We start from the raw sequence: 19112 nt of genomic DNA on the forward strand, positions 1-19112 counted from the left end.
TGGAAACATTGCGTTTATGTTTTTCGATGGATATAATGTCTCAGTTCGACCCACAATTAAACAGCGACACGGCAACCTTTCGCACTGTTTACATTCCCACAATGCATTTAAGTTGTAGAATGAATGAATTCACGTGTTTGTTATGAATGAAAAAGTAGTTCCACCACAAAGTGACCTAATTGAGAGGTCATCAGTTATCCAATCAGATCGTTGGAATCTCAGGTCAAGTCGTAACCACACAGGTCACCGCGATACGACACTCGTGTGGCGTACGAGATTGGTATGCAACTACCCATATGTTGACCACGTGGGTAATAAAGAAGTGTACGCTCATACTCATAGAAGTTTCTAGTCATATCTAAAATGTTATGACAAATAACACATTATTTATGTTTGTTATTTAACGTCCGAAGTAGCATTACTCCACATGCTGGTTTAATGGCAGCATGTTAGTCTGAACCATCGAGCTGAGTGATACAATGTATACCATACTGTGTATAGACTGACAATACCACCAGTAGCACTATACACTCGGGATGTTACAATTCACTTGCTTATACGCTGAACCAAAAATCATACCCTTTGAATTGAATTCTTAATTCCTGGTCATTAGAACTGAATATTGATGCCTTATTTACCAAAGCAATATATGCAAAATGGACAAAATACAGCTATCAAAGTATCAAAAATATTGTAGGTATCGGTGGATAGATACAGCCTTACTGGCTCAGACAAAAAAGTGATTGATATCACAAGCCATATGTTACAAAACAGTGTGGTGTGCTACGTCTAGAAACGCTGGACACAACTATCTCAGTGATTCACCATTTCCACATTAAGCCTTAAGATGGTCGTAGCTCTAAGATTACTCTCTGCTAATGCCCAGATTCCCAAATAGTGTACAATTAGGAGCTGATTCCAAAATAGTGTACAATTAAGAGTGAGTGAGTGAGTGAGTGAGTGAGTGAGTCTAGTTTCATGTAGCACTCAGCAATATTCCAGCTATATGGCGGCAGTCGGTAAATGATCAAGTCTGGACCAGACAATCCAATGATCAATCTACGCAATTGGGATGTGTCAACTCAGTCAGCCTGACCACCCGATCCCGTTGGTCGCCTCTGACAAGAAGCATGGGTTACTGAAGATCAATTCTAGCCGGGATCTTCACAGGTCGTACAATTAGGAAACTGTACCAAGAGCCATGTACAACAAGTGTTTGCCACTGATATGGCAATGTCCCCCGCCGCTAAAGAATGGAATATCTATATTTACTACTTTATATTTTGGGGTCACATACAAGATGCCTGAAATGACTGGAGTTTGTATAATCACCCGATGTAGACTGTCAATATAATTGAAAACATTGGGTGCAATGTTTTATGAGATATCGCGTTTAAAAAAGTTTGAAAAGTGGTCAAAGTGTTGTGATGACCTTGAAGATAAGGTCAAGGTCACCAAAATCAACTGGTGTCCCGGTAATCCCCCAATGTAGGCTGTCACTAAATGTGAAGACATTGGGTACTACAGTTCATGACATACTGCGTTAACAAGAATAGGGACGTAAGTACATACAGACGCTGCTGAATACTTGGTTAAGCTGGACAATTAAGCAGCTGACTCAGCATACAGTTAGGCAGTTGTACAAAAACAGGGTGGGAGAAGACACACTCACCTCTTTCCAGGCCTTTCTTGCATCCTGCACGAACAATACACACACTGAAACACAATGATACAGATTGTTACCAGGTACTTGGAGTAATTTATATCTTGAGATGGTTTGTGTGCCCTTGCATTTAGGAAGTCTTAGGTTTCATGGAGAAACTTACATAATGTAGATTCATGGTTGCTTGGTTGTTTTGGTTAACGCTGCACTCAGCATTATTCCACCTATATGCCAGCAGTCTGTAAATTATTCAGTCTGGACCAGACAATCCAGTGATCAACATCAGGAGTATCGATCTACATAATTGTGATACGATGACATGTGTCAACCAAGTCCGATCCCATTAGTCACCGCCTACGACAAGCATGGGTTACTGAAGACCAATTCTAGCCCGGATCTTCACGGGTAGATTCATGGTAGGAACAAACAGTGTCATATATACACAATGCAGTTGTTCTGATTGCAGATTAGGAGGGTTGCAGATGTGGAACTCCTCCAAAATCCTAACCTGCAACCAGAACTGACATCAACAGAAGCTCCAAGAAGCCACAGAAATAATGAGTGAGTGCGTTTAGTTTTACGCTGCTCTCAGCAATATTCCAGCTATATGGCGGCTGTCTGTATATAATCGAGTCTGGACCAGATAATCCAGTGAAACACCAGACATGAACCATGACCAAGACATTCATTTGTTAAGTGCTTGGTGTGGTTTTCCTATGTTGTCTTATTGATCCCTTGACTGTCCCCTATCAGTACCATCTATCTATCAACACCCCTGGCCTCTACCAACTACCTGGCTTCTACCAATTACACAGCCTCTCAGTTATGGCACCCCCTTACTGTTATAAATAACTGCAGTTGCCTGAAGTTATTATCCTTTGTTATGCTGTCATGAACATTGCTCACGGAGTGTTTATATATGTTTATATCCACTCTGTATCACTCACCTGAGGAATGAGTAAGATGTAACTCTGAAACTTTGTGTTTAACAAATGAAGAATGTGATACCCAAAATCTTTGAGTCAGGTTCATCACTTCTAAGTGATTTTGTATTGTAATCTAACATAAAAATTGTCTTTGATAAAATTGAACCACATGATCCAAGGCAGCCAATCAAATTACAACAATGGACACTGTAAGATATTGTGGTAGTTTAGGATATTTGGGGTAAAGTTTGAGTTCTATTTGAGGTTGGGTTAATATAACATGGGTTATTAGTGTGTTCTCGGCTATGCTGGTATGCATAGCCACAACACACCCGGCATGTTGTGCCTGGCATGTGCAGCACATGCACTGCCTGCCTCTAGTCCTATAAAGGGAGTAGCTTCACAGCACTCCTTGTCTTTAGTCCACTGGTTCACCGGAGGTGAGGACATTTATTTCAGTTGCTTGAGTCCTGGTAATCCAGACCAAGTAGATAGGCTTTTTGGTTACATAGGAAATTAATATACTCTCCCAAAAAAGAAACACATATAGGAATTTCAACTGTATTTTTATGTTTATTTTGAAACATCTTGTAGGCTTTATGAGTCAATGAAATATAGCGAAATTGTACACTGGAAATGCAGACTTATCTGTCTTTGGCACCAACTCGAGGAAAGTCAGTTTGAGTAGCACATGGAGACGTGTGGTGGCGCTGAAGTCAATACCTTGTGTGACCACCGTGGGCATCTAGAACTGCACGGCATCGCCTCGGCATCGAACGAATAAGTCTCAGAAGTATCTGGGGCTGAGGTTACGGCGTCGCACCCGTCTGTCCAGGGCATCCCACAGATGTCCGATCGGGTTTAAGTCCGATGATCTTGAGGGCCAGGGGAGTACATTGATGTTGTGGTTCTGGAGGAAGTCTCACGTGTGACGTGCTGTGTGGGGCCTGGCATTGTGCTGTTGAAACAACTCCCACTGGCGATCAATGATTGGAAGGAGGTGTGGGCGTAGGATTTTGTCAAAGTGCCGTTGAGCTGTCAGGTTGCCCTGGATCATCACCAAATCACTTCTCCTACGGCAGGTGATCGCTCCCCACATCATAACCCTTCCCCGGCCGAATCTGTCCACCTGGGGAACGCAAGCGTCGGCAAAACGTTCACGTCAACGTCTGTACACCCACATTCTTCCATCACATCGTTCCAATAGAAATCGTGATTCATCACTGAACCAGATTCTACGCCAATTCGGTAGGTTCCAGGCCTGAACGTTGGTGCAGCATTGAACACGATGTCGACGATGTTGTTGTCGGAGCACAGGGCCAAAATAAGGTCTTCTGGCACGTAAACCAGCCTCTCTCAACCTGTTCCTGACGGTCTGCGCAGAAAGCCTCCTCAATCCGGTATTTGTCGAAAGGGTACTGGTCGCCGTAGCTGTTCGATGACGCAGGTGATGTACCCGGATGTAGCGATCCTGCGCCGCAGTGGTCGCCGAGGTCGCCCACTCACGAGGGGCATCTGCTACTGCATTCTGCCGGCGATATCTCTCCCAGAGCCGTGAAATGGTGCTTTGGTGAACATTCATGCGTCGGGGCAACTGCACGTTGAGACTGGCCAGCTTCAAGCAAACCAATGGCGATATGACGGTTGGCTTCACTTAGACGTGGCATTTTGCGTTCATCAACAATATTCCAAATACAGTGAATAATCGACAGACAGTGATCAACCTTTTATACCCATCATTGAGACTATCTGATCCCCAACTTTCACGTGCATTGCGTGTGAATTGTGTATTCTGTGACACAACACGCCAAAATTGAAAATCATGCTGTTAAATATGGGTATTTTTTACGGATGGTGCGTTTTGTTGTGATGTTTCAAAACATAAACACCATTGGACTCATAAACAGAGCAAAACCTTTTGTAAAATGAATCACGTTTTCATTCATTGCTACATGAAATTGCTATTTTCATGATGCGTTACTTTTTTGGGAGAGTATATAATTATTTGTTTTGGACATAGGCTCTGAAATCAGAGCCATGTCTTATTAGGGTTTGGGGTTAGGTTAGATTGTTAGGTATAGATTAGGTTCGGATAGGTTTAGGTTTTTGTAAATAAATTATTGAGTTTCTCTTTTCTATTTGTTATGTTTTTACCAGCAATGAGGCCTGATTCAAAGAGCCTATTTGAAGTTGGCTACTTTACCATCACCACATAAAAAAAGTACACAACGCAAGGTCCAAAACCCTATTATAGCCAACTTCAACTGTCACTGGGCAGAGAAGCCTATTACAATATATTTCACATTAAGTCCATTTGGAAACATGTACATGCATTATTTAATTTGCTTTAAACATCATAATATTGCTTATTGACAAGTTTGATATAAATGCTTTGTCAAAATGTATGTCCTAGAACAAAATGACACTGTGGGAAAGTTAACAATTTTAAATCAGTTAAACATGATAAATTAAAATGAAATGCATATTTTCAGACAATGAATGAATGATTTGACAGTTAATGAAACTATATATGTTTTTAACGTGGCTACAGCAGTGGACAGCAGTGTTTGGAGACCTTTGATGCCTTGACCACTGTACCTGCCAAGAGTGCAACTATCGGGTAGGAATTCAAGGGCACTTTTTAGTGACACAACACTTGGGTTCATTTGTGCCGAAGTCAAAGAATATAACTGTATAATATATCAGAATATGCCATAAAACATTTATATTGTCATACCCGTAACCACATAAACTCTCTAGATGTAAGATAATCATGACTGAGTCAGAGCCAGAAATGACATTTTCAATATGGCTGCTACATTCTCTGAGATGTGAACATGAAATGATTAACGACAAATGAACCAATAAATGAACTGATGGACTCGGTGCCACAACATATGCTCACTTGACTTTCAGTGTGGTCATTTAAAAATGACCTCCAAATATGTTATTGTTAACTTTTCACGTCACAGACAGAATGACATGAGATGACCAAAACCTGTCAATGTCACCTCCACCAAACACAAATGTGGTTGCATTAGCATATTGATAAACAATATATAGTCATTACACGCTCTATATTACACAAACAGGTCACAACATTTGACATGAGCAATGCAGGCTGGCTTGTCAAGTGAAGGACACAGTGTACAGGGACTGCAGCAGCGTTGACAGGAGCTGGGTCACAGTGACCTGGCACACTGACTGAAATGACAAAACATGTTAGGGAGTGCGTGCTTCACCCATCCTCCACCTCTAGCCAGGCCAACTCCCCACCTGACAGTTTATTGATAGTAACAATATTTCTTACACTGTCATTATTTCCCCACTGGACAATTATCAGAAGTGTTTGCCTGGTGGGGCCAGTGGGCATCTTAGTGGTTCAACATCTGCTTGTCACACTCATGGTGAGCTGAGGGGAGATGGGAATTGATGTCATGTTCAAGATTGTTGCACTTGGCTATGTGTTCGCATGTGTGCTTGTACTAGTCCAGATTAGTGTCAGTTTACAGTGCTCGGCCACTGAAATACCATGACAAAGCATAACTTGCATCCACAACTCAGTGACTCTCAGCCAACCAGGTATTATTCCAAGAACCAGGCAGGGTAACAAACCATTTTAATGTGTCAAGTATGACATGCCTGGGGATGGAACCACCAACCATCCTTCCTTCCAACAGGTGCTCTATCCATTACACTAAAGCAGGGATAGAAATACATTTTTTTTAAAGTGTGCCTTAGGGCACCAGGCAAAGATTTTAAGTGTGCCTTTCAGAAATCAAGTGTGCCCACATCTTTTTCAAAATAAATGACTGTAGCAATGATGATGATAATTTGAAGAATTTTGTGACAGGTTCACTTGTTCAATATATCAATCATACACAATTACCTCCTCAATACTCGAACTATCAGTACTCCCATCACTCTAAATGGAAAAACAACCACATTTTTTTATATCATCCATCATAATTCCACTGATTTCCTGGGCGATAAAGTCAATAAATGTTTTTGCCTGTTTGTCATTGGGTAAGTGTTTGGTTTTGGGGATTAAATGACTAGAGGTGAGTTATGTCTCTAAAACTTAAGGCATACCTTAAGGGCACCAAGAACCTTTTTTATCCATGCCATTTCAATATTTACTGTGCCATGGCATGCTAATATATGCGGTATTTCGAACCCTGTAAAGGGTGAAGGCCTTATTTCAATTTTGTCCATGGGTCCAATATGTGAAGCCTGGTGTCCCAGCCATGGCTGGATTACTACTGTGTGACAATGTGCAAACCAGTGGTTGAAGGCATGAGCTTTGGGCATGATTAGTTACAGATGAACGACTGACTCTCAACAGAAAGACACTAATATTGACCCTAACTTGGCACTTTGGCAAATCCTATCAGCAAGACCAAGATGCTGACAAACCTATAAACATTATCGAGGCAAACCTGGATTTGAACCCATGATCAAAGGTTTCAGGCATGCCTGATGAATGCAGCTCCACCCACTAATGACCCTTTCTGAGCTAAGATGAGGTATGAATCACAAATGTTGCTTTTGTACCCTTTTTTTACCATGTTTATGATTGCAAACAATACTGTTTGTTGTTTAACGCCGCACTCAGCAATATTCCAGCTATATGGCGGCAGTCTGTAAATAATTGAATCTGGACCAGACAATCCAAGGATTAACAGAATGAGCATCGATCTACGCAATTGGGATACGATGACATGTAGTCAACCAAATCAGCGAGCCTGACCGCCCGATTCCGTTGGTCACCTCTTACAACAAGCATGGGTTGCTGAAGACCAATACTAACCAGGATCTTCACGGGTCGCAGACAATACTTAATCACAGATGTATTCATTAACAGAATTGAAACACACAATTCAAAAGCCAATATCCGTCAAAGTTTAAGATCAACTGATGCAGAATCAGACACTGATTCAAATTCCATCATTGTCAGAACAGTATTGCATCACATAATCCAAAATCAAATGACAATAAACACATGATTAAAAACCCCAACTTTTTGCAGAAACCTACAGTCCATTTGAGTCAGAAACGGACCGATGAATTGCAAATTTTATCATTGTACAAAACTGCTACATAAATATAAATAGTACACAGTTTATCATTTACTAATACCCAACAGCTTTCTTATATCTGAAAATATGCCTCACTCACTCACTCAAACAAGTTCATGTTAGATCTTTTACATGTGAAGGTAGGAAATGTGTTTATTATAACAATTTGGTTTAGACGAAAATAGCTGATTATTCAGTTTAGGATACACAATGCCATTCAGAAAGTGGTCAAATGTAACACGTGATATTTGGGAATACACTTTCTTAGAAAGTTAACAAGAAAGTGTAATCCCAAATATCACATATGTTACATCTGACCACTTTCTAAATAGCATTGTGCAATCATAGCTTCGGACGTGGGAGCCGTGCCAATCTACACTTATCTGAGGGGTAGACAAAGTCCGCAGTGTAGACTACCAGTTGTTCGACTTCCATTTTTGTGGAAGTTGTGGTGGCTGAGCAGGTAAGGCGGCTGACTTTGTGTGCTGGCGATTACATGCCTGACCCTGAAGGTGTGGGTTTGAATCTCGGATGGACTCAATCCAACAAAGTACTAGAATCTGTACTTTACTAAGAAAGTGTAATCCCAAATGTAACATATGTTACACAAAGTTTAGACAGTACACTTTTCAAATGAAACGAAATGCACCCTTGTACCAAGTTGTCCTTAATCCACATCAACAGTTCTGGTCGAGGTTGACAGTTCCTGACAGTTTTAGATTCAATCACACAACAACAAGAAGGGTGATTTATTTGTTATAGATCATTGTACAGTGTTTGGTTATTGTGTGGCCAAACATAACTATTTACTAGAGGTGCAACAGATTCACTGTGCGGCGACCATGATACATATCACAAATATTTGGTAAAGAATACAAATATTAGGCAGGGCTCGAGTTGGTGCTTTGCTACTTGCACTGGTGCAACCCAACATGACAAAGTGCAACCTAGTTATCAGTCTAACTTGCCCCAGGTGCAAGTCAATTTTTTAGTAGGTATACCTCTGAAAAATTGCATGTACACACCAGTATTGCATTAAAAGCAGTGCAACTGGATTTTGGCTGGTGTAATTAGGTTTTTATCTTTGGTTGCACCTGGTGCAAGTAGGTTAACATCTCTTAAATCGAGCCCTGTTAGGTAACAGATATATTAACAAACCAGCAGTGAATGTATTATTCAATATATTCTGTGAAATACTTACAAAATATGTATTTGACATGTTTTGTCCATGTTCACAAGATTAATTTAGCATGACAAATGACCAGTGAAAACATTACTGTCAAATTAAATATAGAAGAGTTGGCTATTATCCTGCCTGGTCTGGATATAATCCATTTTGCATATTTCATTCGGATAAGTAACACCCAATAATATCAAGTAAAAAGACTCATTTTTAAAAAGGTTCATGAATGTTGGCTTCTGGTGCTCATGAATAACAAACTGAATTCACAAAGTGATATGGTTCAATTTACCAAATACAAAAGTGAATCAATACAGCCCTACTATTCACCGTTCTGCTTATTTGTGAGTACTTAATACAGAACTAACAGGAAAACTTCCTTAATCTCCTGGTAATTTAGAGAGGGGGTAAACTGTGAGTGTTGACAATGGCTACCGGATTGCCTCTTCTCGATGACAAACAATGACATGATTTGTAAGAAATGACCACACAGGATGGAATTGGCTTAAAGTATAATAAACAGAACTCAGAATTACAGATTTAACAAAATCCATAATTATGAGTACCTCGTAAGCTATTCTGTAAATAACGTTAATTATCTGCTGCACTTACTTGGATCTGACTTTGAAAATACATCAGCATCTATGAGTTTCCTGAAAGGAAAATTAAGCATGATTAGGTATTTGTTCATACAAAATATGGATTCAAATAAGCGCCAAAAACATTCTCAACATGTCCACAAACAGACAAAAAGACCCATGAGACTCTGTAGCTCATAACAATTTTACCTGTTATTGACATTGTTTTAGGTGACAACTTCACAGATTCAAGTTGATAATAACAGTGTTGATCATGTCTAGTTTGATGTCATAACAAGTTCCACGGCTGTGAGTAAATAGAAGGGAACATCAGGGAACTGTTTGTGGGAAGGGACTCGGAGCATATCTGGAAGTGTTCGATCTGAAAAATGGTGCAGCATCATCTTTTCTTAAATTCTCAATGTTGTAGCCACAAAAGCAGTATCCACTGAAGTATTGTGAAACCACTCAATCTGATCATCTGTCATCAGCTCATCGCTGTAGACATGATTAAACTGATCATTTAAAGTTGCATCCACACAAGTATTGTGAAACTCTCAGGGACATTGGTTACACCTAATCTGATCCTCTTTCACCTCAAACAAGGTGTGCACAATAGGCAGTGGTATGCAGAGGCCATTTCACAGCACAAGCAACTTGAGACTTGTCATTGGTAGTAATATTGTATAAGAGGAAAACTTTTAAACGTCATAGGGACAAAACCTTTTCCCTTTCAGGAGACAACAGGAAGCCAGCATTGTTGACGGCATGGATCCGGGATCACAAAGTAGATCTAATTGTTTGAATAATCAGATCAATTAGATTTTCCTGAAAAATTACTGTTTGAAGAAATCTCCTACACGCGCACATGCACACCTCCAATAAGAGTTATTTACGTGTATGGAGATTTCAATATTACAATATTAGCTGCAAGTCTGAATATGCTATTTAGTAGATGGATAATAAGGTTATTCCAGCATTTGTTTTGAAGCTGTTGTTTCAGAGTTAAAAGTTTTAGAGAATTTGAAAAAAGAACTCTATCAGTCTCACTCAGTCCCGATATCATATTTCCTAAATATTGTCACTCGTTATAGTTTATCATTCCAGATACATCTGCACAATATTTTGTTTAATTCATCAATAAAATCACTTTGAGGATTTCGAAGAGAATAAAATGTATGCAACAAGTTGACATGACCAGTAATTAAAAACTGAAACTTTTTTCCAGGCAAAGTTCGACTGTGCATTAAATTTTCACATAAAGGCATGTCACAGAGGTTTTCTGTTTTCAGTATTTTCATGTTGGGACTCATACAAATCCTTAATTTCTAACATTACAATTATGACAAGAACCCTTAACTATTAGCACTCTTAGTGTCTTAGTAGCTTATTCAACAAATAGCAGCTATAGTCATTATTTAGAAAAATCATAGTTAGCTTGAAATCAGAAATAACTTTAAATACTTTATAGAATGTGATCACCAGAATCATTTTAAATGTTTAGAATTTGGTCATTAAAGGGGAAACAAAACCCCAACTTTAAAATATGCATTGATTCTTTTTCACAGAATACAAATTTGCTTTATACAATATTTTGGACAGGTTTAATTTGTGTTCTCGTTGTGCTTCGCAAAGTGACACCTATCGCAGGATATAAGAATGAGAAGCTGTCTCTGAAACAAAGGACATACAATAAGGAGGTACAGCCAAACTGACAAATGTTTTTTGTTTTGGATAAATGGATACAAGGCTTATAGCATGAGGTTTTCAGTGAACCTCATTATTACACACAGTAAAAACTGCACAGTATCCCTTCAGAGATTTCAGGTAAAAGAACAGGTAATGACAAACTTCATCAATAAAATGTGAAATCTGAGATATCTTATAACTAGACATGATAATTTTACCTTTAATATTTGTATTGGCAGTTCTGGAAGGCACAGTATTATACGAATAATTGCATGCTATTGCTGGATAAGTTTTATTTATGGAACAGTTTGATCAAGAATAGTGCTGAACACAAGTAAAACCTGTTGAAAATATAGTCCATGATAAGCACATTTGTATTCCATGACGAAACAACCGATCCATATTTCGATGCTTTCTTAGTTGGGAGGAGTTTTTTTTACTTAAACTGTCAGGTTTTCTTGAAAAAGTTAAAATTTGTTGGTTTCACATTACTTTTCAACTCACTGTGCGCATGCACAGAGCGTGTGAAAAATATCCACTGCATGTTTCCGGTTTGGTCGTATGCTTATCGATCGTGTAAATGCACTCTAAATAAAAGCTGTTATGAAAATGATTTACGTTGTGACAACTGTTCATAGCTGAGTACATACTTCCATTTGCCTCTGCTTTTCAATAATTGATGTCCTATTTTGGTTGCAATTCCATCAGAGATGTGTTTGTTTAGTTGTGAGAAGGGGATGTGCGGGGAAGGACCGTGGTGGTGAGATGTCTTTATACAAGAGCTTGTTGACATACATGAAGCTATTTATTTAACTAATCCCGGACTCTGTTTCATAAATCAAAATGGGATCAGTTATATTCGACATAAAACTATATATGTTTTTGAATTTTGTTTTCTTTGGAGTGTTTACACTATCGATAAACATACGACCAAACCGGAAACATGCCAGTGGATATTTTTCGCACGCGATGCGCATGCGCGCACAGCGGGTTGAAAAGTAATGTGAAACCAACGAATGTAGAGAACTGGTTCTTTACACCCATAGCTATTGGTATGGAATGTGTTTCTGTTCAATGAGTAATGGTTAGAGACATGTTTCATTCTTCAAGGTCTTCAAGTGTACCAAACCATTCCACTAACATCAACATTGGTGTTTCAGATAGAAACAGAGTACAGTACAGTACACACACAAACTTCTGACAAAAGTGTTGATTTTAGGTCCCTAACATGTTGAAGTCGGACATAACCACATGCTGACCTCGAATTCTGAAGTTATGAAAAGGGTGAAACAGATGTGCTGTCGTCCCTTATTGTAGGTAGTTTATGGTTGTTGGTTCATTTTTCTTGTTGGTAATGCTTACTCCTTGGCACACAATATACGCTATTGCATCACAACGACGAAAGAATCCGCTTGAAGCGGGTTTCGAAACAATAACACGGAAGTGCATTGCGAAATTAGGTGACGTGCTCACTGAAGATGTCAAGTGGAAATTTTTCTTGTATGTCTGACATTAGCAACCATGATGGAAACTTCTGAAACTACGACTTAAAAGAAATAGAATTAAAACGAGATGTGACTGGCAAATCCCGAGCTTTCAATGGCACATAACTCGGTATTAAACAAGATATCAACTTCGAAGGCCCCCATGTCAATAATTTTGTAAACAAGTTCTCAAGCAGACGAATTTTCTGACTTTCGCTTGTCATACGTGAATAGCAGGTGAATGTCTTGCATTAGTATCCTCGTTTTACCGACTAGGTGTGAAACAGAACATACTTACCGACACGACACTGATAATTCCACAAGGGTAGCTGGTACAGCACCAGTACCAGGTTGAAATGTTGCCGCCTCCGCCATGTTTCACGTTGTCTGACGGGATTGCTGTAATAGCACTGTGTCACGTGATCAAGCAGCATTTCTCGGACCCGGACATTTGTTGAGACTAGTTTCGACACAACTATCCACAAATCATTGTGTGGTGAGGTGAAATTGGGTTTAACGTCGTGCTCATATTTCGCTCACATGACGACGTGCATGCGTGTGTATGTGTATGTGCGGGTGCTTGTACTAGCCCAGACTGAAGCTGGTTTTATAGTGCTAGCCCACTGAGATACCATTCCGCAGTGAAACATGAATACCCCACTCAAACACATTATACTGACTCCGAGCCGACCAGTCCTTGTTGAACCCAGTAATGCCGAGCGCCAGGCTATTACAAGTACCATAATTTAACGTCTTTTTGGTATGACGCGGTCGGGGATCGAACCCGCGACCTTCCGCTCTTCAGGCGGACGCTCTAACCACTACACCACGGAGGCGGTTACAAAGCATTGTAGTTGTAAGCTGGATGACTTTCTTTTCGATAAACAGCGAATGTAGAGCAATGCCTTATGTGAATATATTCTCCCTGCCCGTCCGAGTCAAAAGTAATATAAACACAAACCGTCATCGAATGCAAATCTCTCTCTAACATATTTATACAATAAAATTAATTGGTGCTCATCACGAAAAGGAAATGACCTTGATGTTACACCCATTGCAGTCTTAAATTTATGACTTTTTATAGTCCAATGGAATATATTTTATATATAAAATGTTTTACGCAATGATCAGTCTCCTGTTTATATCGTGGCCGTGTTAAAATAAGCAAATCTGGAATCTCTCCTCGAACTGTATAACACAATCTATCTTGGCAACTAAAGGAAGAACCATGCAGGATCATAGAGTGTACACTTGCTGTTAAGGTCTTATTTACCATCACGATGCTCGCAATATCAACCACTCGCCTGGACCTCATCATAATACAAAAGGAATAGTGCAACAAGATTGTTTAAGAACAGTATGTTATCGGAGAGAGACAATGTGATGGTGCGGAAGGATGCTGAAGATAACAATGTGATGTGATCATTGAGCATAAGACCGCCTCCGTGGTGTAGTAGTTAGAGCGTCCGCCCGGAGAACGGAAGGTCGCGGGTTCGGTCCCCGACCGCGTCATACCAAAAGACGTTAAAATATGGTACTTGTTGGTCCCTGTCTGGCGCTCGGCATTAATGGGTACAACAAGGACTGGTCGGCTCGGAGTCAGTATACTGTGTCTGAGTGGGGTATTCATGCTTCACTGCGGCATGGTATTTCAGTGAGCTAGCACTATAAAACCAGCTTAAGTCTGGGCTAGTACAAGCAGCCGCACATACACATACACACGCTTGCACGTCGTCATATGAGCGAAATATTCTCAAGCACGACGTTAAACCCAATTTCACCTCACCTCATTGAGCATAAATGAAAATTGTTTATGATTATTATAGTGAATATATTGCTTTATAAATCAGTCTTCATAATCAGCATAACCATCAACTTATCAACAACAAGACCCGATAGATGATGAAGATGGTGCCAGTATTTAACTGTTATATTCGTCCGTCTTCCAGACCCAAGATAATAAATTAAACAGTTCTATTCAAGTCTGGAATGATTTGAAAATCTAGATTGCCTCAACTCTCAGAAACTGTATTATCACAATACAGTGCACGAGTGAGTGAGTGAGTGAGTTTCACGCCGCACTCAGCAATATTCCAGCTACATTGCGGCGGTCGGTGAATACTCGAGTCTGGACCCAGTCTAAGTAAACTTAAACTTATACTGAGCCTAAGTTTACTTAGACTGAGTCTGGACCAGACAATCCAGCCATTAACAACATGAGCATCGTTCTGCGCAACCGGGATACGATGACGTGTCAACCAAGCCAGCGAGCCTGACTGGTCACCCGATCCCTTTTGTCGCCTCCTACTACAAGCATGGGTTACTGAAGATCAATTCTAACCCGGGTCTTCACTAACCCAGGTCATGAGTGTTAATTACATGCAGGATGGCGAGCACTGACATGGTCCACAAGAGTGTTTCGTCTATTTATAAGATAAGGTGTCCAGGAAAAGGGAACCGATAGGATGTTACGGAAAGGGCGAAACACAAATACAACACCACATAATGAAAGTGGGACAACTAAGCGTTTAATGTATAAACAATTACTGTTACGGTGTGCAGCAACATATTATAGAGTGCGGCGTTAAACAATAAACAAACAACGTCAGAGGACGGTCACATTGCTTTCTGATTCCGTGAGTTTCTAAGGTGAGGGACTAGCAGCCCCCTTTCGACAGTCTTGCCGCTGTTTGCTGTCAGTGTAAGTGTACCAAAACCAGCCGATCAAAATGAAATTGTAGTAATGGTAAGGTAGATATGGTTTCGTGCCCCTCCTACGAGGTCGAATAACCCCAACTCTACAGTGATTAAAGGTTAGAATTTGCCCAAAAGCGACTGATTTCTCTGGTCAGGGTCAGTGGTTGATTGGATGTCATCTTACCCCGACATTGCTCATATCAACCTCTGGTTTCTGGCCGAGATTAAGTCAGACCGTCTCATAAAGTGGGTGTGGATTTAACAAATAATAAATAACCAATTAAGTAGTTTATATAATACAATTACATTTTCATTTCGCAACAGTTAATATGTGTGCATGAGATGTGTGTTAAGCCACATTAAGCAAGATTCTATTAGCATGTCATTTAGAGATGGGGGAAATGTTCAAAGTGCAAGGAGGCGGTAGGGTGGTTTAGACGGGTACCGTTCGCTCGTCACGCCGAAAACCCGAGTTTGATTCTCCACAATGTGTGAATCCCATTTCGGATAACCATTCCTTTTGCTGGACTATTGCACAAAAAGCAGCGTAAAATAAAAGTCGATCATGCGAAAATCAAGGCGTAATGCAGGTCGCTCTTGGGAACAACTCCAGGATGTCTGATGAAAAGATGTGTGAGTTGAGCTTCAAATCGCTCTGAACACTGTTCCAGCTGCTATTATCACGGTCTGTCACCACCATGTTGGAGTAAAGCCCGAAGTGATGGAGGCCTCGGGCGTTAATCACTTTGGTGAAACCCAGGGGTTTGTTGGTGGGTAAGACAAGTGGGCGCCTCTCAGACCTCTGTCCACCCATGTCCCCCATCTGCGTGATCCTCCCGAAAGGTTGTCAACCGTAACCATAGCAACATTGGTCAGCAAAGGTCAATGGAGAGGTTGAGATAGCAAAGTAATGGCAACAATAGTCGTCATTGCGGGTGTCGTGCCGGGAAGGCTAAAATTTATTTTTCAGATGTCCCGGGGAAGGCTAACATGTATATTTCGGATTTCCCGGGAGAGCTAATTTCCAACGGAGTAGGGGAGTACCGCCAAAGCTAAAGAAACGGTGCCGGGAAGCATAATCCATGTCGCCTGTCGGGAGTAGATTCAGATTGAGATTTGGGGGGTTAACGTTGGCTTCTGACTAAGCCAATATCGCGATTTATTTCTGAAACGTTAAAACTTTACATAAGTGGCGATTGTATTTCAGATGTATTTAATTATAAAAAAGACATTAGAATAATTGTCACTAGGCATAATCCATGAGTAGATAGATTTCTTTTCAAATCATTGTTATAACCTTCGCTTGTTTGCGGTTCGGGGTACTCTACTTTAGATAATATATTTTTTTTTTAATGGATTAATTGATCTACTTAAATCTAAGAAGAAAAAGTTATATAGTGTTTTTATAGACTTTCAAAAAGCCTTTGATAATGTCTGGCATGTGAGACTTTGGCAAAAAATGGTTAAACACGGAATTACTGGGTAAGATTAAAAGGTTATTTATAATATGTATGATAATACCAAGTGTTTCAACAGGTGGAAATGACTCTACCTATTTTGACTGTTGTAAGGCGTACGCCAGGGAGAAAATTTATCACCTCTCCTTTTTTCACTGTTTATTAATGGCGTTGTATCATATCTGGTGACGAATGCCTGTGATGGTGTAGAAATTGATGATATATTTGGATTTGTTAAGATTTTTGTACTGATGTATGCTGATGACATGGTCTCATTTGAGTCCGGATGAGTTACAGCATAGTATTAATATTGAGTAAAGTGGAAGTTAAAATTAAATATCGAAAGACTAAAGTAGTCGTATTTGGCTCTGGAGATGCAAGAGTTAATTTTCAAAAAAAATATCTTGGTGATGTACCTTTGAGCATGTCTGATACTTATACTTACCTTGGAATACATTTTCATAAGAATTTCTTTTCAAAACATATATATAATGGTATATTTAAGTTGCAGTTAAGTAGATTGACAGAAATGTGTTTTTCCATGGAAAATGATAATTTAATGTCGAATTAAAGACAATGCATAATGAAGAATAGACATGAAAATGGGTAAATAACTGTATTTATCTTTGTATGTGTGCCCAAATGAAAGAGCGTCCACGTTAATCCTGATTTATTTTGTAATTTGTCAGAGCCTCCAAGTAAGGAGCACCGTGTTCATTCAGCCATAACATTGCATTGCAAGTACCACGAAGGCTACGCTCATTGAACCGAGAAGCGTCGCGATTTTAGCCTTCCCGGCCATGAACCTCGATCATTGAGAGAACCCGGTTTCTGCAAAGTGAAAGCCATGCCATCGCTGTGTTATTGATAAAGACGGCACTATATTGGCTCTCATCAGGCGATGATCGGGCATGCTAAATAGGATATTACTCGTATATTTTAACGACAAAACGAGCCTCTGTCTGTGTAGTTACCACTTTAATGGGGTGGTTCAGCATTTTGATAACGTACTATGTATTTTATCGATTACTTCATATGAAGAACGTTGAAAACTGTGGCGTACAGCTGAACACATTTCTCGCTAACCACGACGTTGCCAGAATGGTGATTTAAGACATAAATTAGATGGCGTAATTGTTACCAACAGTTATTTCTGAAAGGAAGCATTATGGATATTTCCCGAGCAACAGACGACTATTTGTATGTTCTTGTTTGCAAGTTGTCGTATGGAAAACTGTAGCACATTAGTTAGCTGAACTATGGGATGCAATCCGGGCACCGTCACGTGACCTGCCAAGTATCTTGGCTGCGATCGACAGGCTGAGCACATGGCGGATTGTAGGTAGAATTTGTCTATTTTAGCTTCTTTATAATCGGAATTCTTGTGGACTGTCCACTTTCCTCTACTGCCATCTTATTATGTAATCCCTTGTTCACACACTGCAATACAAAATGGGCATTAAGGATTTCCAGGAATTTTTAGAATCAGAGTGTTCCAGTGCCTGTGTCTCGGTCGACTTACTAAAGATATCGAGAGGGTTCGTTCCGAAAAGGCGTGGTCCCCGTTATGGCGGCTCAGGACGATTTTGTTTAGTCGTGGATGCAGAAAGTTGTTTGGACAGATTATACGGTGGCTTCTTCTCTGATTGGGTATGTGGTGGTCAGTGGAACCGGATGACAGCATTTCTCACGAGCTTGATTCAAGCATGTCACAACGCCAACATGGAGTTAGTCGTCTTCTTCGATGGTTGTCTTGAAAGTCAGAAACTGCCCGAATGGTTGACACAACAGCTTGCACAAAAGGAGAAGGTTCGCCTGGTTTTGCGGCACATTAACAACAAAGGCACGCCCCTTCCGAAAGTATGGTGGTCGCAGCCCGTCTTCCTCAGGGGTGCTTTGAAGATGGCCCTTCGCCATCTAGGAGTCGCTGTCGCGTGTTCCATGGACGATCATCACCAAGAGGTCATAGGCTTCTGCAGAGAACACAATCTTCAGGGCATCGTTGCTCAGGAGTCAGTGTACACCATCTTCGACCCACCACGCTACTTTTCTTCAAACAACCTCAAGCTCACGTACAAGGGCTCCCTGGAGACCAAAGAATACATCATGGACGAGATAGCAAAGTGTCTCAACCTCAACCCAAACCGATTCTGCATATTTGCTGCACTGCTGGGTAAGCTAAACTATTGTCATTTGACTCATTTACCTATGTTTTCCATTGACCTTTTGTATTATGCAGTGTGCACTGTACTGTGCTGATCTGATTGTCATGCTCTGCAGATTTTTTGTCAGAACTGTCAAAGCTGTAAGTAGGAAATTGATAAATGCTCACAATCACACACTGTGAATGACACCCTGTT

At 40.3% G+C, this 19112-nt stretch overlaps 2 protein-coding genes and 1 long non-coding RNA gene across 6 annotated transcripts in view; 2 read left to right on the forward strand and 1 right to left on the reverse strand.

Annotated features, from left to right (window-relative positions):
• Window positions 1-12994, reverse strand: part of LOC124252916 (copine-8-like) — a 44695-nt gene extending 31701 nt beyond the window's left edge. For both annotated transcript variants that reach the window (XM_046686592.1, XM_046686591.1), the window contains exons 1-3: window positions 12897-12994; window positions 9460-9500; window positions 1673-1716 (exon numbers count right to left, since the gene is read on the reverse strand). In XM_046686592.1, the coding sequence (XP_046542548.1) occupies window positions 1673-1716; window positions 9460-9500; window positions 12897-12973 (162 nt within the window). In that variant the 5' untranslated portion in view covers window positions 12974-12994. The remainder of the gene's footprint in view (window positions 1-1672; window positions 1717-9459; window positions 9501-12896) is intronic.
• On the forward strand, window positions 1230-16208 carry LOC124252918. The gene is made up of 3 exons (XR_006892064.1): window positions 1230-1401; window positions 5151-5154; window positions 16199-16208. It is a non-coding gene; the product is annotated as an uncharacterized LOC124252918 (long non-coding RNA).
• Window positions 16209-18028: 1820 nt separating this feature from the next.
• LOC124252967 (constitutive coactivator of PPAR-gamma-like protein 1) overlaps window positions 18029-19112 on the forward strand; it is a 50299-nt gene continuing 49215 nt past the window's right edge. For all 3 annotated transcript variants that reach the window (XM_046686670.1, XM_046686671.1, XM_046686672.1), the window contains exon 1: window positions 18029-18925. In XM_046686670.1, the coding sequence (XP_046542626.1) occupies window positions 18205-18925 (721 nt within the window). In that variant the 5' untranslated portion in view covers window positions 18029-18204. The remainder of the gene's footprint in view (window positions 18926-19112) is intronic.

Source organism: Haliotis rubra, unplaced genomic scaffold (genome assembly GCF_003918875.1).
Source record: "Haliotis rubra isolate DU_JTF1 unplaced genomic scaffold, ASM391887v1 Scf53, whole genome shotgun sequence".
Lineage (NCBI taxonomy): Eukaryota > Metazoa > Mollusca > Gastropoda > Lepetellida > Haliotidae > Haliotis > Haliotis rubra.